The sequence below is a fragment of the Balaenoptera borealis genome (assembly GCF_965194805.1).
Source record: "Balaenoptera borealis genome assembly, chromosome: 8".
Taxonomy (NCBI): Eukaryota; Metazoa; Chordata; class Mammalia; order Artiodactyla; family Balaenopteridae; genus Balaenoptera; species Balaenoptera borealis.
This window is the reverse complement of record NC_138865.1, coordinates 54,216,884-54,239,068: the sequence shown is the minus strand read 5'-3', so window position 1 is coordinate 54,239,068 and position 22,185 is coordinate 54,216,884. Positions and strand designations below refer to the sequence as shown.

General features: G+C 37.9%; 2 protein-coding genes across 10 annotated transcripts in view; one reads left to right on the top strand and one right to left on the bottom strand.

Annotated features, from left to right (window-relative positions):
- DENND4C (DENN domain containing 4C) overlaps window positions 1-16,293 on the top strand; it is a 131,676-nt gene extending 115,383 nt beyond the window's left edge. For 7 of the 9 annotated variants that reach the window (XM_082401576.1, XM_082401575.1, XM_082401574.1 and 4 more), the window contains 6 exons: window positions 690-885; window positions 3,258-3,503; window positions 4,608-4,725; window positions 10,965-11,115; window positions 12,606-12,670; window positions 12,908-16,293. In XM_082401576.1, the coding sequence (XP_082257702.1) occupies window positions 690-885; window positions 3,258-3,503; window positions 4,608-4,725; window positions 10,965-11,115; window positions 12,606-12,670; window positions 12,908-13,044 (913 nt within the window). In that variant the 3' untranslated portion in view covers window positions 13,045-16,293. Of the gene's footprint in view, window positions 1-689; window positions 886-3,257; window positions 3,504-4,607; window positions 4,726-10,964; window positions 11,116-12,605; window positions 12,671-12,907 lie in introns of those variants that run through there. The other 2 variants (XM_082401572.1, XR_014247353.1) reach the window with 2 other exon arrangements.
- A 286-nt stretch (window positions 16,294-16,579) lies between these two features.
- Window positions 16,580-21,273, bottom strand: RPS6 (ribosomal protein S6). The gene is made up of 6 exons (XM_082401690.1): window positions 21,141-21,273; window positions 20,487-20,618; window positions 19,759-19,969; window positions 19,426-19,572; window positions 16,837-16,994; window positions 16,580-16,714 (listed from the first exon to the last, which is right to left on the bottom strand). The coding sequence occupies exons 1-6, from the start codon at window positions 21,144-21,146 to the stop codon at window positions 16,619-16,621; spliced, it is 750 nt and encodes a 249-aa protein (XP_082257816.1). The 5' UTR covers window positions 21,147-21,273; the 3' UTR covers window positions 16,580-16,618.
- Between the last annotated feature and the right edge of the window lie 912 nt (window positions 21,274-22,185).

The window sequence follows — 22,185 nt, the reverse complement described above, 5'->3', positions numbered from 1 at the left end:
TGTTTAAATATCTAATGAATGGATCTGATGATAAATCATTTTTAACACTGTGTTTAATGTTTTACGGTGGTCTTTTACAAAAATGAACTTTTCAACAGTAAAAAGTATTTTCCCCTTCAGTGTAGTCATTGTCAGTTTCCAGACACATATTCTCTTTACAGTGAAGTATACCTTTTACTCTTAAATATTGAGTCAAACATTTTTTGAGAGCCTATTGTATGCTAAGCATTATGCTAAACACTAAAAATTAAAAAGTAAATAAAATCTGACCTCTGTCCTTAGGTGGATCATGGTCTGGTAGAGATTAAATACTTGGCAATGAAGCTACATTACTTACTTACATGCATTATACATGTAAGGTGATGTATAGGTGATTTTGTTTAATAAAGATGAAATAATTTTTGAACAAGGCAAATGAATGGACACTTAATCTTTTTAAGATAATACCATAATACCTGTTATATACCATATATCCTCTTCCTACCCTTCATCAGATCATCCACTCCATCCTGTTTTTCTGACCAGTTTTACAAAAATACCTGAAGAAAATTTAATTCTTACAAGGCGGTACTGACTCTTCTCAGATATATTCAGTACATTCAAAATTCATTGTAGAAAATAGTCTAGCTCTACAGATTTAGATTTTTTAACACAATCTAACCACAGCATTTCTTCTTCATTTTTTTAAGTGATGAAATAATGAAAGCCAGTGGAGATGTCCAAACTATGAAAATTTCACCTGTGCCTAATAGTTTATCAAAACGAAATGTATCTTTGACTAGAAGTCACAGTGTTGGAGGTCCCTTGCAAAATATGGACTTTTCCCAGAGACCATTTCATGGCATTTCAACAGTTAGTCTTCCAAACAGTCTGCAGGAAGTTGTGGTATGTAACAGCATTATAATTATACTGTGTGTTCATGTTAAGTATTTATTAAAACAGCATGTAATTCTTCTGTAGTAGGTTTATTTTAATCACATGAAAAGTGATAAGAATTTTTCATAAGCAGACTAAGAACTTTAGAATTTCAAATATGTACACAAATAAACAGAAGAGTATAATGACTTCCTTTGGCGCATCATCCAGCTTCAGTAATTTTCAGCTTATGACCATTTTTCTTTCATGTATACCCTCATTCAGTTCTTCCATAGATCCATTTGAAGCAGATTTCAAACATCATATATTCCATTTGTAAATATTTCAGTATTTATCTCTAAAAGATAAGGACTCTTAAAAATACAATGTCCTTATCAGACCCAAAAAATAACAAATAATATCGAGTTATTCAATCTTTGTTCAAATTTTTTTTTATCGAAGTATAGTTGCTTTACAATGTTGTGTTAGTTTCTACTGTACAGCAAAGTGAAGTAGAGTTCCCTGTTGCTATACAGCAGGTTTGTTCAAATTTCTAATGGTCTCAAAAATGTCAAGTTGTGTGTTTTGTAGTTTGAGGAATCAGGATCAAATAAGGTCCATGCTTCATACTGGTTAATCTGGTTTTATTAGTCTTTTTAAATCTGTAGACTCTTTTTTTCCCTTGCACTTTATTCCCTTGCAATTTATTTGTTGATTACAACCCTGTAAATTGGTAATTGCAATTAGAAGCTTGATCAGATTCAGGGTTTTTTTGTTCTTTTTTGTTCATTTGTTTATTTTTATAAGAGAGCTTCATCAGTAGTGGTATGTCCCTCCAACAGGAGACATGAACTATCTTTGTGATGTTAGCAGCTATTAACGCCTCAATGCCTAGATCAAGTTGTCCATTTGGAGCTATAAAATGATGATAGTCTAATTCTGTCATCTTTTTTATTATATGAAATATATCTGTAAAGAGAAACTAACCCCATGGCTTTTGTCTGGTTTTCCAAAGATGCAATTTATGATGGAAAGGCAAAATAAATATTTGATTTTTTTTCCTTTTATTTATCAGTTTTCAAAGTAACAAGTTGGGTTCCTAGCATTCTCCAAGGTGATCCATTATCTGGGGGGATAGGGTATCATTATGAACTCATTGGTTTAAACATTTATGTTTATATCCATTGCTGTTGTTATCCTTATTGATGCTTATATTTTTCCTTCTTTGGTCAGCTAGAAGCCTCTACAAGTTGGTGCCTTAATCCTTTTGACACAACTCTGGTAGCCTTTTTATAATTTTTTTTTAAAGCTTCCTTGCTTTCTTATATTGCAAGATGTTTCATGCTCATGTTATATTATTTCCTTCTCCAGACCTAGAATTAGCCATTTCTTTAAGAAACCTGGTTCCTTTTATAGGAAAACAGTATTTGGAGACCTCAATCTGGGCACTATGGGTACTTGTTAATACTGGTCATAAACATTTTATTCTGACTATAATATGCACAACTTACAAAGTCTAGGTTGGGGTTTTTTTAATTCATTATTTCGTTTGATTTATAAAGTTGCTCTTTAGTTTTTGTTGCAATCAAATGTAAAAACAAGTTAGATACAGGTTTAAAAGGAGTCAAGAAATATTAACACAGGGACTTCCCTGGTGGCGCAGTGGTTAAGAATCCACCTGCCAATGCAGGGGACACAGGTTCAATCCCTGGTCCCGGAAGATCCCACATGTCACAGAGCAACTAAGCCCGTTCGCCACAACTACTGAAGCCTGCTCGCCTAGGGCCCGTGCTCCACAACAAGAGAAGCCACTGCAATGAGAAGCCCGCACACCACAATGAAGAGTAGCCCCCGTGTGCAGTGACTAGAGAAAGCCCATGTGCAGCAACAAAGACTCAACACAGCCAAAATAAATAAATTAATTAATTAATTAATCATTTTAAAAAAGAAATATTAACACAAAAAATTGCATAATCTGTTTAGAGTTTTAAGCGGAAGATAAAGTCACATATTTTTTGGTATCACCATTATAAAACATCAGAAACGCAAATATTTCTTATAAAAAATTGAAAAGGAAAAAATCAAACCTACATAGGCCGTTGCTGTTAATGTGATAGAGAAAAACTCATGTTTACAATAGGGTCTATTACATGGATTAATAATTTTCGTTTGTAATCGTTTAACTTAACGGTATTTATGATTAAGTACTTCTTAATCTTTATGTTTTCTTCAGGGTGTTCTTCTTTTATGTTTTCTTTAGGGTGTTCTACTACATGTAGTAATGGCCCTGAAATAATTGACTTTGAAAGGATAGAGAAGTATAATCTCATTGAGACATACTCTGACACATACATAATAACATAGATCATATTCACTTCTTTTTGTATTTCTATGTTTTTAAGGATCCTTTAGGAAAAAGACCGAATCCTCCCCCTGTTTCTGTGCCCTACTTGAGTCCTCTAGTGCTTCGTAAAGAACTTGAATCTTTGCTAGAAAATGAAGGCGATCAGGTGATTCACACATCCTCTTTCATCAATCAACATCCAATCATTTTCTGGAACCTCGTTTGGTATTTCAGACGTTTGGACCTTCCTAGTAACTTGCCAGGACTTATCCTCACATCTGAACATTGTAACGGAGGTGTACAGGTAGGGAATCAACTTCAATACTTATACTACGTTGGTGTTCGTTAGGATGAGGCTTAACTTCAGGTAGCAGGAAGTATACAACAATAGTGGCTTAAGTCATAGGTTATTTCTCTCTCACTTAAAAATTTAGATAGGTGGTCCAGGGATGGTATAGTGTTAGAGACTTGAGAGCCTTCTATCTTTTTGCTCAGCAGTGCTACCTCCATTTCCAAGTTTTATACCTGATCTAGGAGAGCTGACTCTACTTACAAGCTGTCACATCCACATTCCAGCCAGCAGTTAGAAGAAAAATGGATGGAGAAGAGTATGTCTTCTATATCTAGGGACAGTTCCTAGAGTTGCACGTAATCTTTTCATATGTATCTGTTTGGCCTAAACTTAGCTATATGGTCATTTCTAGTTGCAAGTGTAGCTAGAAAAGGTAGTTTTTATTCTGAAATATAATATTCCCAGCTGAAATTCTCACAACTTTATTTTAAAGGACTCATATTAGCCACATTTTTCAGATGATACAACTAAAAATTACGGAAGTTATTTTTGCTAGGTCACATACCTCATAAGTGGAGGGGGGCCAAGACCACAGTCTGGCTCTCTGACTCTGAAACTCCTGCTTTGCTTGAGCTGGCATCCCTGACTCCCCAGGAGACAGTGAGCTCCTAGAACTCCTTCATTTTATGATACTGAATGTCGAGAGATACCCCCAACCCCAAACATACATCAGGGGCACAACAGACTTTTAGAGTAGTATAAATTCTATTTTGACTCATTTATTTTAAGTAGTAGTCAGTACAACAAGATAGTAGAAACCATTGCACTTTCTCTTACCTTAAAATTTGTTTTGATGGAGGTTAATCTTTCTTGTGGCTGCTGTGCCAGTTACCAAGTTGTCATTCAGTCCTTGAAAGTCAGAATGAGAAACATGCACCTCAGAAAATAATAAGAACATTTGTAATCAGATATAAATAAAAATTTTTAAATTTTCACAGAATTTTAGGTCCACAATTTTGAAAGAACTCATCTGTTTTATATAATCAGGCTTTGCTAGGTCAACTGGTAATCATTATTATGCTTGGGGTACTAATACTTTCTACTGATCTTTTTTAGCTTCCCCTGTCATCTCTGTCCCAGGATAGCAAACTCGTGTATATTCAGCTGTTATGGGATAATATCAACCTTCATCAGGAACCAGGAGAACCTCTGTATGTCTCATGGAGGAATTTTAGTAAGTAAAATAGAATTAAAGACATAAGAGACTCAAACTGGAAACAACCCAAATATCCATCCACAGGTGAATGCATAAGCAAATTATGGTACAGTCCATCCACACAGTAGAATACTGTTTAGCAATAAAGAAAAATGGACTACTGGGGGAAAAATAGAATTAAGGAGACAATTAAGGAGAAATTATTTTGCTTTATTTTTAAATCTTTCATTCATTTTCAGTATCTCAAGGTTTTTTCCATTTTAGTTCAAATTTTTTTGCTATTGTACTGACCCATTTATCAGGTCTCCAGCTGAGTTGAGTGGGGTTTTTTTTGTGATTCTTGTAGTTTATCTGTCAAATACTAATTTGGTTAGGTATTTGGAGAGTAAATTCTCTATAGTGGATGTGTTGGTATAGATCATAATTTCAATTATATGGGTACTAGTCTCAAAGATTCTGGCTTTATTTTTATTTATTTTTTATAAATTTATTTATTTTATTTATTTATTTTTGGCTGCATTGGGTCTTCACCGCTGCGCGCGGGCTTCTCCCTAGTTATGGCAAGCGGGGGCCACTCCTCACCGTGGCGCATGGGCCTCTCACTGTGACGGCCTCCCCCGTTGCGGAGCATGGGCTCCAGGCACGCGGGCCTCAGCAGTTGTGGCTCGCGGGCTCCAGAGCGCAGGCTCAGTAGTTGTGGTGCACGGGCCCAGTTGCTCCATGGCCTGTGGGATCCTCCCAAACCAGGGCTCGACCCCGCATCCCCTGTGTTGGCAGGCAGACTCCCAACCACTGCGCCACCAGGGAAGCCCCTGGCCTTACTTTTAGTTTTTGTATTTAGAACATATTTTTACAAGGGGTTTAAAGGGTTATCCAGTATTCAGAAGCCTTATGAGTCAGTAAGAAACCACAGACAACCCAGTAGGTAAGTGAGTAAATGGTATCAATAGGCAGTTCATGGAAGAAACATTAAAATGCTCTGTTCTATAGATATACAGTGTACAAAGCTGTTGGTACAATGATGCTTACTGCAAGATTATTTATAATAATGAAAAACTTAAGCAAATACGTAACAAGAGAATTGTGATAAATCCACACTATGAGATGTTGGCAACCAAGAAAAAGAGTCATTTGTATATAGGTTCCCGAAAGGATGGATTTTCGTTATATATTAAGTGGAAAAAAAAGGCAAGTTGCAGAACAGTATGTGATCTTTTCTCTTTTTTGTAGAAAAACGAAACCAAAAATATGTGTGTTTTTAATGTATGCAGAGAAAAAGGTCTAAAACCGTGTATGTCCCAGGCTGTTAACAGTACCTGCTCAGAAGAGGAAGGGAAAAGTTCACTCTGTGTTTTGTTTTGTTTTGTTTTGTTTTTGGCTGCGTTGGCTACTCTTCGTTGCGGTGCGTGGGCTTCTCATTGCAGTGGCTTCTCTTGTTGCAGAGCACGGGCTCTAGGCGTGTGGGCTTCTGTAGTTGCAGCATGCAGGCTCAGTAGTTGTGGCATGCGGGCTCAGTAGTTGTGGCTCATGGGCTGTGGAGCGCAGGCTCAGTAGTTGTGGCGCATGGGCTGTGGAGCGCAGGCTCAGTAATTGTGGCACACGGGCTTAGTTGCTCCGCAGCATGTGGTATCTTCCTGGACCAGGGCTCGAACCCGTGTTCCCTGCATTGGCAGGCGGATTCGTAACCACTGTGCCACCAGGGAAGCCCCCACTCTTTATTTTGTATTTTTACTACAATCTTTCACTACTTAGCAGTTTTTCTACTTAAGCTAGAATAAAAGAATCAGACAGTTTCCCTGAAATATGCCAATCACAAAATTATGGCTAAATATATTATGAGCTATTTTTGTCTTTTTGTTGTTGTTTTCCCAGTTCTGATATTTGAATGCTTTTTAAGCAGAAGCAGACTAACTTTGAAATTTATGCTGGAAAATAATAGAATTATAACTGCCATTTCTTTAGTTGTTTTCCTGCATATCTTGAAATAGATAAGTGTTTTAAAATGTTCTATAATTTGTGGTGAGAATAAAATTTAGAACTCTCAAGAATAGCATTGTTTCTTTACTTGATTGGCTACTTTAAACAAAGAATTGGTATATAAATAACATTAAAAGACATAATAGAATTTAGTGGTGACTTTTGGAAAAGCAGTATGGGGAGCTACACAGTCCCATTTCTCAGCGAAACAACCATAATTGGTGAAAGTTATTAAAGAAAAAAAAGTGTCTACAGCTGTCAAGCAAATGAAGAAATATTTATTCAAGAAAATATATTGGGCTTCCCTGGTGGCGCAGTGGTTGAGAATCCGCCTGCCAATGCAGGGGACACAGGTTCGATCCCTGGTCTGGGAAGATCCCACATGCCGCGGAGCAACTAAGCCGGTTCGCCACAACTACGGAGCCTGCGCTCTAGAGCCCACGTGCCACAAATACTGAAGCCCACGCGCCTAGAGCCCGTGCTCCGCAACAAGAGAAGCCACTGCAATGAGAAGCCCGTGCACCGCAATGAAGAGTAGCCCCCGCTTACTGCAATTAGAGAAAGCCCGCGCACAGCAACGAAGACCCAACTCAGCCAAAAATAAATAAATAAAATTTTTTTAAAAAAGAAAATATATTAAATTTCAGTAAAAATGGTCAGTTTCTGTGGCATTTGAGCTACAACTTGCTGCTCCCCACCAGCCCCCAGTCAAGGGCTACAGCATCTCCCTGGGAAAGACAGGTTGCCAGCAGTTCTCATCCTCCCAGCCCTATTCAGTTCCAGGAGGAGAGGGAGGCTTACTTCCTCCACTCAGCCCCCATGCACTGCCAGCTTCAGCAACCCTCGAATACTGGGTCTCTGATTGTTCCCACAGTGTCTTGCTCATAAGGGAGAGGTTTTATGCCAGGAGAGGCAAGCTAAAAAATCAGAGGCAACTGCATCCGTCCAGTACCCCATTCACAAAGCAGGGGAATCATTCCAAGAGAAGGGCCGCTGTTCCCAGCCCCAGCTCCAGAGCAGTGGCTGAGAGGCAGGCCATAAGAAGAGAGCTCTGAAATTCTCCCCAAAGGAAATGACTTTATTTGGGACAGACTGTGGAGAAGTTCAAGCCTGAAAGCACTCTTGGAAAGAGTGGAGATTTTGGTGAGAAGGCCAGCATTAATTACCCTGATACAAAAACCAAAGACATCATAGGAAAACAAAACTAAAAATCTGTATCACTTATGAATATAGACATAAAGATCCTCAACAAAATACAAGCCAACCAAATCCAGCAGTTGAGAAAAGCAGTTGTACACCATGACCGAGTGCTGTTTACCCCAGGCATGCCGTGTTGGTTTGAAAATCAATTAATATAATATATCATATCAATAAAATAAAGGACAAAATCCATATGATCGTCTGAATAGGCACGGCTAAAGCACTTGACAAAATCTATTGCCCTTTGTTAAAAGCACTCAACAAGGGACTTCCCTGGTGATCCAGTGGTTAAGAATCCGCCTTCCAATGCAGGGGAGCAGGGGACATGGGTTCGATCCTTGGTTGGGGAACTAAGATCCCACATGCTGAGGAGCAACTAGGTCCATGCGCCACAACTACTGAGCCGGTGCGCTCTACAGCCCGCACGCCACTAGAGAGTCCATGCACCGCAACTGTGGAGCCCACGCTCCACAACGGAAGATCCCGCATGCTGCAGGGAAGATCCTGAGTGCTGCAACTAAGACCCAAAGCAACCAAAAAAAAAAAAAAAAAAAAAAAAAAAACCACCAAGCTAGAAATAGAAAGGAGCCTCCTCAACCTAATTATGAGCCTCTGAAAACCCACAGTTGGTATCATTTAATGGTGAAACACTGAATACTTTGCCCCAAGTACAGGAACAAGACAAAGATGTCTGTTTTCATTATTTCTTTTCAACATTGTACTGGAGGTTCTTGCTAGAACAATTAGACAGGAAAATAAAAGGCATCCAAGATGGAAAGGAAAAAGTAAAACTATCTCTATTTGCAGATTATGTCATCTTACATATAGAAAATCCTAAATTAGAAAATCCTAAGGAATACACACACACACCCACACACACAAACAAAACATATGGAACTTATTTATTAAATAAGCTCAGCAGAGTTGCAGGATATAAGATCAATACACAGAAATCAACTGTATTTCTATATACTTTCAATGAATAATCCAAAAATTAAATTAAGAAAATAATTCCATTTATAATAGCATTAAAAATAATAAAATACTTAGGAATAAATTTGATAAAAGAAGTACAAAACTTATTATACTCTGAAAACTAAAAGTATTGTTGAAAGAAAGTAAAGACCACCTAAGTAAATGGAAAGAAATCCCATGTTCATGGGCCAGAAAAGTTAATATTGTTAAGATGGCAGTACTCCCAAATCGATCTATAGATTCAGTACAATCTATATCAAAATTCCAGGTGGCTTTTTTATAGAAATTGACAAGCCTATCCTAAAATTCATATGGATTTTCAAGGCCCCTAGAATAGCCAAAACAGTCTTGAAAAAGAAGAACAAAGTTGTAGGACTCATACTTCTGAATTTGAAAACTTACTACAAAGCTACAGTAATCAAGAAAGTAGAAAACTGGCATAGGATAGACATATAGGTCAGTGGAATAAAGTTGAGTTTCCAGAAATAAACCCTCACATGTACATTAACTGCCTTTCAGCAAGAGTGCCAAGGACCATTCAGTGGGTAAAGAATAGTCTTTTCAACAAGTAGTGCTGGACAACTGGAACAACATGCAGAAAAAATAAAGTTGGATCTCTTCCTGGTTCACTGCTAATTGGAATAAAAAATAGTGCAGCTGCTTTGGTGTAAATAGTTTCACAGTTCCTCAAAATGGTAAACAGTTACCATATGACACGGCAGTTGCACTCTTAGGTATATACCCACGAGAAATGAAGACACACATCCACATAAAAACTTGTACACTGTTTTTAGCAGCATTTTTCTTAATATCCAAATAATGGAAACAACCTAAATGTTCATTTTAACTGATGAATGGATAAACTATGGTATATCCATACAATGGAATATTATTTGGCAATAAAAAAGTAGTGAATACTGATACATACTACAAAATGAATGAATTTTAAAATATTATAGAAGCAGCAGCCACAAAAGAGAACAGAAAGTATGATTCCATCTATATCAAACAATCAGAATAGGCAAATCTGTGAAGACAAAATTAGATTAATGGTCGCCTAGGGCTGAGGGGTTGGGAAGATAGAGTGACTCCTAATAGGTAGATTTCTTTTGGAGGTGATAAAAATGCTCTAAAATTGGTGATGGTTCCCCAACTCTGTGAATTAAGGAGCAATAGTGAAGTTGCAGATTATATTTGGGTTATGCTCTAAAATCACAACATAACATGAAAATCAAATCTATTTAGCAGGTAGAAAAACTAGGATCAAAACCCATAGCAGCCAGTATTTCCTCTTGTATTGTAACAGAGAACTTTGCTATTTCTATGGTTGAACACAAATGAAATATTACTAGTTGCCTTTATTAAGGGGCTGGATTGTATGAAAATTATAGTAACTTGCTTTATGACAGACACTTAAAATGAGGCTGACTGGGGAACTTTTGGATACATAGTTCCATCTCAACTAATGTGGGTGTAATAAAATTGTATGGCTGCTGGGATCACCTACAGTATTAAAGTTTTCCCTTTTTCTGGGCCAAGCTCACATTGTTGATTTTGTGTATTTTTAATGTTACTGTGATTCAAGTATACCACTGAAGCACTTTTGTAATATATGAAATCTGTATAAATATTTGTTCTTAATAATTCTAGAATTACCCTTGTATCAATTAGGATTATATGCTACTGTATTTAATAGAAAACCACAGAATCTTAAACAGGTAAAGATTATTCTCTCACATGAAGAATTTATGAAGTAGACACTCCAGGACTGGTAGGCAACTCCTCTGTCATCGGGGACCCAGGCTCCTTATGCTTTGTCTGCTTTTCCATCAGGAAAGATTCATGGTCACAGGATGGCTGCTGGAGTACAAGATATCACATTCCAGCCTCAAGCAGGAAGCCCTAAGTTCAGGAAAAGGGCAAAGGGACAGGCCTCTCCTATCTGAAGAAAGCAAGAAAAATATTTTTTAGCTGGTCACATCGCTACATAATTTTACTTGTGATGGGGAGGTGGTGTTGAATAAAAAATGATACAAATCTGAAAAAAAACTTCTTTAATAATTAGAGTGACTAAATGTATTCTTTTACTGTGTTCTTATTATTAGATTCTGAAAAGAAATTGTCTCTCTTGTCAGAGGAACAACAAGCAACAAGCGCTTTAGTAGAAACCATCAGGCAGAGTATTCAACATAATGATGTTCTTAAACCCATCAACCTGCTTTCACAACAAATGAAGGGAGACATGAAAAGACAAAGGTAATCAGTATTTGGTACCTGATGCCACTCGAAATAATTTCATGGTATTTTAAAAATGATTTTTAAAACTATCTCTAGTTGTAAAAGAAACACTCATTGTAGAACATCTGATTGTCTTAAAAAGTGCTACCCAAATGCATTCATACTTGATCACAAACATAATAAAAATATCTGGGAAATAGATTAAATTTTAGGAGGTAATTCATTTATGTCTAAAATGTACTGAGTCTTTGTGAAAACATTACTACTATTCACTGGAAACCTATAAATGTGTTAACATTGATGTTATACATATGTACTGCTTGTTCAGGTCCTGTCACGCATCTTATCCTGTGAGATGTAAAAAAAAAATATGGGTTTAGGAGTAGAAACAATTTAGGAAAATGATGGAAGCAATGAATTACAAACGATATGGAGCTATCCTGATCCTCTTACTATTTATTGTCTGCTCACATGCTTGGATCAGTACTCATCCCAGTCTCAGCATAAGTGAATTTTGTGGTGGAAGCTTCAGAAAAAGAGACATAATACCTTCTATCAAACATAAAGTGTTTCCAGGTGCTCTTCAAGTTTCTAGTCATGGCATCTTTGAAGATAGTCTCAGAAATGATAGGACAAGAATTCATTATGAAAATGGACAGATCCTTCTATAATCTCAACAGTTGAGGTAGAGGTTATCTCCACAGGCTAAAGGGCAGCCACTTTCAAGTATCTGTAGTTGAAGGACAGGGAAGGAGTATTAGAAATGACATATTATGGCTTCTGAAGCTTCTAAAGAAAGCTGCATGGAGCATCATCAGAATCAGCATTACTCTTTCATTTTTTTTTCTGTAAATACTCAAATCAGTTCATAAGTTTCCCCTTTTTTTAACAAATGAGCCACGAATCTCATTTTTAAGGTTTTCATTTGTAATGTTTTTATGTTCGCACATCAAATAAAGGTGATTTATCCTTTACTGTTGGGTTAAGTAGTAGAGACCACACCATCTTTCATACTGTTTGTGTCCAAGGGTTTTAGACCCCTAACTTACTTAGAAATTCATCTCTTTTGTCATGTGGCAAAAGTCTGCTTTTGTAAATTTGAATTAGAAATTAGAAAAGTTACCTATTATATTGCTAAATAATTACAATAAAGTTAAAATAAGCCATTTTTAATTATTTCGAATGTGAAGCTTTATGCCCATTAACTTTTAACTTTTTAATTTGAAATATAAGTTTGCAGGAAATTGCAAAGATAGTACAAAGAGTTCCGGGGACCCTTAACCCAGCTTCTCCCAAAGGTGACATCTCATAACTGTAGTGTAATGTCAAAACCAGAACACTGACATGGATGGATACATTACTGTTAGCTACAGAACCTAATCATTTTTTTCTTCTTTTTTTTCAAGTATAGTTGATTCACAATGTTGTTTTTTTTCACCATTTTAAAAAACCTTCATAGGGTATTTTTATGCTCTTTGCCCATTAATTTTAAAATATTTGTTTTATAGGAGTTTATACAGAGAAATCCTCTTCTTATCATTAGTATCTCTTGGAAGAGAGAATATTGATATTGGTAAGTTCGTCAACTGGGGATTCCTTAAAGGGGGTTTAAGTCTTATTTCCTAAAGAAACTTTTAAAATTCTAATTGCTATGGGCAGATACTCCATTTGCCTTTAAAAAGATTTCTGCCTTTAAATATGCAGTTTAAATATGTATATAATTAAAAATGATTTGACTACCATTTTTAAATGCATAGCTTTTGTTTTATTATTAAGAAATACCAACTATATTTTTGAAAATATCTTTCAGAGGCTTTTGACAATGAGTATGGACTTGCATACAATAGTTTATCTTCAGAGATTCTTGAAAAGTTGCAGAAAATTGATGCTCCACCAAGTACCAGTGTGGAGTGGTGCAGGAAGTGTTTTGGAGCACCTCTCATTTAAATAAGATTCACTAGATTTTGGACACAGAACTGGGGGAATAGATTCAATCTGGAGACATTCAAGGTTTGTTTCAAATTACGAATTGGTGAACACTGAAATGAAGTTATTCTTGGGACAATAGATAATGAAATGTAATTCATACTGAATCATCTCAGAAGGTAAAAATGCCACTAAAATGCCCTAGGGTTTACTGATGTTGAAGATTTACAATTTCTGAACGGTTTTTATCTGCTGAAAATTGGTTTTGCATTTCTCAGTATTTGTAGCAGTTCGATAATGAGAAACCATATTCATTCTTGGCGTTTTGTCTATATCTGAAGCTATTGAGTTTGGGGAATGGCAAATTAATATAAACTTGCCTAACCCCAAAACAAACGAAATCTCAATTATAAGAGCAACTATTTGTGTATTGTGTATATACGTGTGGCTGTGTAGGTGTGTATCTACTCAGCCATATTATATTTATTAAAATTCTTAGATTGCATGTTGCAATAAAGTTTTCTGAAAGGGGGTCTCCAACTATTAAATGACTACTACTAAATTCATATGTAGTCATTAATCTCAAAATTATCTGCCTTGTCTTTGACTTTAAAATTAATATATATTTTTACCCTTCATGTTATGTATTAGCTCTCTTAATGGATTGTATCTTGAATATCCAGTTACTTCCTTTCATCCTCTTCCCAGTATCATGTTAATTTGCAACAGCTTTAAAATTGGAATAAATGAGCCAGATAGTTTAAATGAAATTAATCAGCTTCATAATTTACAAAATTAAAATTCTTGTGTATGTCTTTGGGCCTGAAATTGTTCAGGCACATAAATTGTTGCTATTGGTCACTTTTAAAAACCTGTGGAATAACTTGCACTGCACACAGAATTTTATTCTTGTATAAAATTTAGATTTGTACACTTATTATTTGTGCATTTGTAAATACTGTTTTTTAGGTTGAATCAATTAAGTCTTAAAACGTTAAAGCTTATTAAACTTGTTGCCAGTAGGTTTAAGAAAATCATGACCTCACATGCCTCACTCTGACATTTATCATGCCTTTTGTTAAAACACCCCTTAGGGACAGTAAATTTGCCTTACTTCTCTGCATGCATGGTTTGAAAAGCCAATGATTGTGTGTGCTTGCTTTTACAGTAATTATGCAGATGACTAAATCAGTTGGTAATTATTTCCAAATGGTACAGTTAACAGCACACATCTCCTTTCGCCCTGCTATAATCTTTTAAAAATTGTTACTATACCAGTCTTCCAACATTTCAGGGTTAATAAGACCTATGCAGAATCCTAGTTTCAATTTATTGTGAGAGTGCTAAGTGAAAGAACTTGTCAGAAACTGTGTACAATTCTCATTGCCTTAAAAATGGATCTTTTGCACTGTCTCAGAGAGTATATTTTTGCAACTTAAGACGTGGTACTAGTTTTAATACTTAACACTTATTGCCCCAACAGAAAGTTTGGAATTACTTTGCATATAAAAAAAATCAAGGTTGAATAAAATGAAAACTTCTCAAGTTTGCTGTGCTTGTCTTACATTTTTAAGGCTCCTGAAGTGTGTACAGTAATTCAAGCTTTTGTGATATTCAGAATTCCAGTATCGCCTGTTTTCCCACTTCTCTGTAGTTCTCAGTAACTTGAACTAAATTACCAAAGCACTTCCCACTAAAACAACCCTGTGATTTGTATTAAAATTGCTTAAAGGCCTTTTCTTGCACCTACCACAAAAAGGGGAGTAAAAATTTATAGCAAAAACAGACCAAAAAAAATAAATTTCAAATCATTATCTATAGATTTAGAAATATCTAGAATGACTGTATGAGACTTAAATCCTGATTAACTTCTGAAAGCTATCTTTCAAATTACTGCAGATTGTTTAGCATAACCTTACACTGGTTTTAGATTTGGTATTAACTGCATTTCATAGATTGATTATAGCAACCTGCACAGTTAATGAGTTAACAGTCATAACAAGTCTGACATACCTTTGGGATATTCAATTGTTGCCCTTTTCATTTCTGGTATACACTAGTAATATAGGGTTCAATGTCTTTGCAATGTTAAACTCTTAAATCTGCCAGATTTCATAAGCTAGTATAGTCTAGGCCCACCTTACTATCTGTCCACTGTAGTGACTGTACTCCTCAAAATAAGAAAGCAGGGTGGTTCTCATGTTTTATGCATTAGAATCAACCAGCTACTAGTTAGAATTCTGGGCTTACACCAGACCTGCCTTTTGACCTGTTACCCTCTAGGATTCAACTGTAGTGTCAGTCCTTCTGGCACTGGGTATCTTTTTTTAAATGCTGTAAGTTCAACTTCTAACTTTGTCAACTGCCAATTAAGACTTTAAGACTTTTGTAACTTTTTAATACTACATTAAGAGATACGGGTGCTGTTCAGCAGAGAGTAACACAACATTGTAAATCAACTGTACACAAATTAAAAAAAAAAAAGCTATGGGGATCTCCTCTATGAATCTTGCTTCAGGGCTGGCATTATTATTGGCCTAACCTGGGAACTTATTAATGACTGTGGGGCCCCAAACTACCGAATCATAATCCACTTTTTAGCCAGATCCCCAGGTGATTCTTATGCACACTTTAACTGAAGCACTTCTTCAGTCTCTACATGTTACAGCCACTTGAAATTTTACTCACCTGTGGTTAATATATACTCTTGCAAAGGAGCCCCTTTTAAAGCCTAATGTGCCTTCTTTCAAGACCCTGCTAGTCTATAATGGTTTGAATGAAGGTTCTAACTGCAATTACTATAGAAACCAGACATAGTACATTAGAAAAAGTATACTTTGGGGCATTCCCTGGCAGTCCAGTGGTTAGGACTCCACTCTCACTGCCAAGGGCCTGGGTTCCATCCTTGGTCAGGGAACTAAGATCCCACACCCCACAAGCTGCGTGTTGCAGCCAAAAAAAGAGTATACTTTCTCTGTGCATCCTTCACTGATGCAAGAGTGTTTCTAAAAGGAGGTACAGTCAACTCCTTCGCAGTGTGAAATATAATAAAAACAGGTAGAGTTGAAAAGCTTTGTTAATGCATTAAATTTGCACTGGTTTTAAAAGCTTTGTCAACTGTTTTAAAATGGTATCCATTAACTATGCTTTTAACAAGTTATCCTTTTTACATATGATAAATGTCCGTCTTCACAAGGGCACTTTTCATGTATCATGTATAGATCTTTAAGAAAAACTGTATTCCTCAAAATAAAGTGTATCAAAGATTAATAGTCCTAGTCATTTATTTCCCCTGTATTGTTCCCATGCCTTGCTAAAAAGCCAATGAACATGCTAAGAGTCCTTTCCTGAGCCACCCACCAAAGAAACTGTCCTGGCCATCTCTTCCACTATCAATCACAGTTCAGTCTCAGTGTCTGAATCTGAAGGATTATCAATCACTTTCAGGTATCTCTTGCAGACTTTACCTACCACTAGATTATACAGTACCTCCTCTTCTATAAGTTTCTCAACCTTCGTTTATTTTATCATCAATTAAAAGTCAATAAAGGAGATGTGATGTCTGATCTTATTTATTTGTTACTCTTAGAACATCTCATTTTTGACTGGACTCAGACTTAGAAGTAGAAGCTCTCAGAGAGGACAGCCTCCGTCTCTTGGCAATCTGTTCCTGGCGTTTTTCTTTGGCCTCCTAAACAAAAGCAAAAAAAAAAAAAAAAAAAAAAAGCACAGTTAAAGCTTATCTGGATTAAAAATGCAAATCCAAAGCGAGGCCTATCCCCCCATCCCCCAACACACGCACTGAGGACTTACCTTCATTCTCTTGGCCAAAAGTTTAGCATATTCTGCAGCCTCTTCCTTGTTTTTCTTAGTACGCTGTTTCTTCAGAGCAATTCGCCGACGTTTGTGTTGCAGAACACGTGGAGTAACAAGACGCTGAATCTTGGGTGCTTTGGTCCTAGGTTTCTTACCTAAAAATTTAGATAATGACTCAATCACTTCAATAATACCCTTGTTCAATAGGACCCACATTTACATTTTTAAAGCATTAGAAAGATTCAAACTCAGTAGTTCCTATGAAAACTTATTTGTATGAGACAGTTTACTAGGGACCAGTGTTTTCCTATACCAATAGCTTGGATGTCAAGTTCAAGATCATACGTAAATTCAACAAAGTGATAGGTTACTTTGCTGAACAGCTGGAAGTCATACCCCATACTTTTTTCTGTTCACTTTGATTTCCCTTCCACAATTACACTGTCTTGGGAGGATATTATATCTCTCTGTACCGTAAGACATATGAGCATTATTTTAAAACAGTATTAACCGCATATTTAACTTGTCATGAAAACTAAGTAAACCATTAACTGCATCCCACCATGCTCTTTGAAGTCCCAATTAGTGCTCATATTTCTATTTTTCAAGACAGAGGCTGCTTATCTGGAGTGAAACTTAACATTAGAATGAATGAATGAATTTATTTATTTGTTTGTTTGGTGGTGCTGCCCGGCTTGCGGGATCTTAGTTCCCCAACCAGGGATTGAACCTGGGCCACCACAGTGAAAGCAAGAGTCCTAACCACTGGGCCACCAGGGAATTCCTGAGAGTATCTTCATTTAGCCTGTCTGATTTATAATCCAAAATCCTCTGGATTATAAATCTGCTTCAGAACAGCAGTCTTTTCAGATGCAATGATTTTAGTTTGTGGACACCTTCTGGGAGCAATAAATGCTTCAGATAAATATTCTAAGACTAAATGCTCAGTTCAGGTTCTGCTAAAATAAAAAACACTTTGGAATTATAAAGAAAAAAAGAACCATGTTAACAAATGTCTGTTAAGTAGCACTTAGTACACTAATGATATTTCCAGGAGTGCAACTACAGGGAACTACCATATATTTGCCAGTTACTTCACTGAAAGTCATACCTGGCACACAGTAGGTGTCCAAATATTTCATATGAGTGACCAATGAGCACTTACCATATACCAGGTATTAGCTTATTTAAGCCCCCAGTCCTGAAAACCAAAACCCAAACAAAATTTTTCAGATCTGTCAGGAAAACCCAACCCAGAACTAACATGCTATTTATTCCACTTATTGTAAATATTCATACAATTTACTACAGAAATATCATTACTGAGCATTGCTGCTGCAGACCTCACTAGTGATGGGTTATGTTGCCTAATAAACAATATACCTTCTTAAAATATAGAACACCAAGGTTCCTGAAAAAACTAAAAATTGAGTTCCCATATGATCCAGCACTCCCACTCCTGGGCATACATCCAGAAGACAAAACTATAATTCAGAAAGATACACGCCACCCCTATGTTCACAGCAGCACTATTCACAATAGCCAAGACAGAGAAACAACCTCAATGTCCACCGACAGATGAAGGGATAAAGAAGATGTGGTAGGCATATACAACGGAATACTACTCAGCTACAAAAGACATAATGCCATTTGCAGCAACGTGGATGGACCTAGAGATTATCATACTAAATGAAGTTACAGTAAGACAAATACCATATGATATCGCTTACATGTGAAATCTAAAATATGACACAAATAACTGTACGAAACAGACTCACAGAGAACAGACTTGTGGTTGCCAAGGGGGAGGGATGGATTTGGGAGTTTGGAATTCAGATGTAAATTATTATACATAGAATGAGTAGACAAGGTCCTACTGCATAGCACAGGGAATTATACTCAATATCCTGTGATAAACCATAGTGGAAAAGAATACGAAAGAATTTACATACATGTAACTAAATTACTTTGCTGTACTGCAAAATTAACACAACATAGTAAATCAACTACACCTAAATAAATTTATATACATATGAAAACCCCAAAACCCCAAACACTTGTTCCCTGGTATTTTGAATAAAGTTTCTTTCCAACTTCTAATTCTCACAACTCTATTGCTATGCACATTCCAATTGAAGTAAACGAAGGCCAGAAGTTAAAGCAACTTAAGTGGATGAAAGCATGTATTTCTTTGGTAAACACAAAAATTAGAACCACTGATATGGAAAGAAAGCAAGTGTGGGGGGGCGAGAGCACATTAAATAACAACCCCAGAGTTTTGTCATTCTTTCAACTCCTAACCCCAAAGCAACGAACTTAAAATGTCTCATAAGTTATCTCTGAATGAACTTATACATCAGTGAACCAAAGGCAAATTTCCAAGAAAAATTCTATCACTCTAGAGGGCACTGGATATAATAAGGATTCATACCAACTGCACATCTTGACACTCTCTTCCTCACTATTTTCCTAAAAACTCAGATTCTAGGTAACTAGTAGACAGATTTTTATCTTCTAACATGCACACAAAATGCTACGACGAATCAATGAAACTAAGCAAGCCCTAAACTGCACAATCCCCCGTACCTTCTTTGTTTAGGGGCTTTCTCACAACATACTGGCGGACATCATCTTCTTTAGAGAGATTGAAAAGTTTGCGGATTCTGCTAGCTCTTTTGGGCCCCAGGCGACGAGGCACAGTAGTATCAGTGAGTCCAGGAATATCCTTCTCCCCTGAAAGAGAAAAATGAACAGACTTCTAATTCAACAACCTCCTTACAAACAAGAACCCTAAATTGTTCAGGCATTGCTAAAACAAGTCCACTGGTCCAAACTGTGGATACTGCAAATCAATCAATCAATCGACAATCAGCTTTAAATCAGTGTGGACAAAAATTAACTCAAGAATAAAAATCTCACCTTTTTTTACAATGACCAAATTGAGAACGCTCAGATTGGCATCCACAATGCAACCCCGTACAGATTTGCGCTTTCTTTCTCCAGTCCTCCTTGGTCTGTAACAGGAATGCCCCTTACTCAGTAGCAGGCGGACTCGGCCATGGGTCAAGACACCCTGCTTCATGGGGAAACCCTGTTTGTCGTTCCCACCACTGATTCGGACCACATAACCCTGGAAGAGAACACAATGACACATTACAGAACAAAAGACTGTGGCCTCCAACGAGTACACTTCATTAAGACCAATTTGAAACCTAAGAGCTTTCTCTCTGGTCACTAAATTTTGTCTATACTTCCAATTTCCCAAGTTTAATTAGCAAAGTCCTTTCAATCAAGTTACTTCTAGCCGATGCTTTACCAGCGTTAACAGCCCTTGGGGGAGAAACACTATGTTAAGGAACAAAGCATCAATGAACCACAAATAAATCAAACAACCCTTCTTGGCACTTTTCAAAAAAAAGTGGAGACCATTAGCTCGCAGGGCAAGAACTATATATTTTTTCATGAACATAACCCTGCCAGGTGACAGCTCCACGTTATAAAGTGACATCTGGAAGTAACTAAACCCAAGGTCAGAAGACAGAACCCGAGTTTGAACCCCATTACGTTTGCCAATTACCAGTAGCGTTTACCATCTCTCTTAAATATTCTAACAATTCAACTCGGCAGTCCGTCAAGGCCACTTTTACCTTCCATTCTTCACCCAGAGCGTCAGCAGCAACTTCTGTGGCCATACGCTTCTCATAAAAGGTACGAAGTTTTCGTTCATCGTCCACTTCAATGAGTTTCTGGCAGCCAGTGGCCGGGAAAGAGATGTTCAGCTAAAAATTAAACGGGGGGAAAAGAACTTCATGAACATCGCAGAACCACTACAAAGGTTATTCCACTGCAAAAAGCCTTTCCTGTCACCCACACACAACTAACAGAAAATCTGATACTACTCACTAAAGCATGTGTGTACGTAAGACCGCTCAAGACACACTGCACTAAAAGTAGGACACATCTTTCAAGCCTCGAGGAATGACGCCGGGGCGAAGGGCGCTGCGCAGCCGTTCACCCTCTCGGAGCAAGAAGCCTGACCTACTTGCCGCCAACCGGGCAGCAGGGCCGCCTCTATCCCGGCTGGGGGGCAAGACGCCACCATGGCGCTCCCAGCCCGGCGCAGCTCCAGCTGCAATCGCTCGCCATCCGCTCTCCCAAAGAGCTCCGGCCCCAAAAGAGCGATCCTTCTCCTGCCTCAGGCCCTTCTCCATCCACAGCCAGCATTCTGGAGCGCAGCGCCGTATTCTGGGGCTCGATTCACGTTATTCAAACCTAGCGCAACACCCGCCACCAGTTCCCACCTTCATTCTGAAGCGGCCGAACGCCTCCGAGGCGCCACGAAAAAGAGACCCAACTTCCGCTTAGCCCAGGTCACATAGGCTCTCCCAGTTCTCGCGATACGGTCAGACGCCTGGGACAGCGGAAGTGAGCGTGGGTAGGCGGCACTTCCGGGGGTGGGGCTAATCAGCGGTTGGGAGGTGGAGTCAGTGGGCGGTGTTAGTGAGGCGGCCCAGGTGTAGTTCCGAAGATTAGTCTCTCCGGTGTTTGTTCTTTCCCCCGTGGTTCTGGGTCAGAGAGCAGCCCCGCTCGGTCCCGGCCTCTGCTTCTGATGACACCAAAGAGGGAGAGCGGGATCGGAGTTCGGCTCTCCTGGGCTGTCGTGTACCTCAGCCTCCGTCCGAAGATTTCCATTTAGGAGCGTGCCCTGCCCTGGTTCCAGCTGTTAAGAACAAGACGCCTTGAAAGCTGTGCTTTGTTTTTTCCTTAAACACTCGGTCATCCGCTTGTCCTCTAACCGCTGCAGTCATCGTTCTACCACAGAATGATACACTCAGCCACCCTGTCACCCAAGCCAAAAACCATAATTACTCCAAGTCCTGGTACCTCCTAAATAGTCTCCCTGCTTTCTGTCTTGCCCCTGCGATCTTTTTAAAACGCAAAATTCTATCACTCCCTTGCTGGAAACGCACCATTTATTTCCCACTACAGTTAAATACTTTCCAAACTTCTTAACCTGGCTTTATAAACTTTCCACAGTCCAAAGCTCACCTATCGCCATTCGTTAATACCATGCCAGTCTTTTCAGATTGCATGTCCTTCCTAAGAGAAGCCTTTCCCGAACACACAACCAGAAATTGTATTCCTCTCCTCTAGTGTAGCACTATTTCCCTTTATAGTACTGTTTACTCATGATACATAAATGGTTTGCTTATGGTCTGCCTCCCCTACTAGATGGTAAATTAGGCCAGGGCTCATGTCTTAACTTCACTGTGGAATACTCAGGACGCAGCAAAGTGTATGGTACTTAAATAAGTAAGGCTCATAACCCCAGCTCTGCTATGTGTT

Bases quoted from the DNA above. Each gene is read 5' to 3' on its own strand.
- RPS6 (XM_082401690.1), bottom strand. The intron at 19,573-19,758 runs GTGAGATTTTTA...TTTCTCTTTCAG, and splicing joins TTTGGTCATTGTAAAAAAAG to GGGAGAAGGATATTCCTGGA. The intron at 16,715-16,836 runs GTAAGTCCTCAG...GCTTTTGTTTAG, and splicing joins TTTTGGCCAAGAGAATGAAG to GAGGCCAAAGAAAAACGCCA.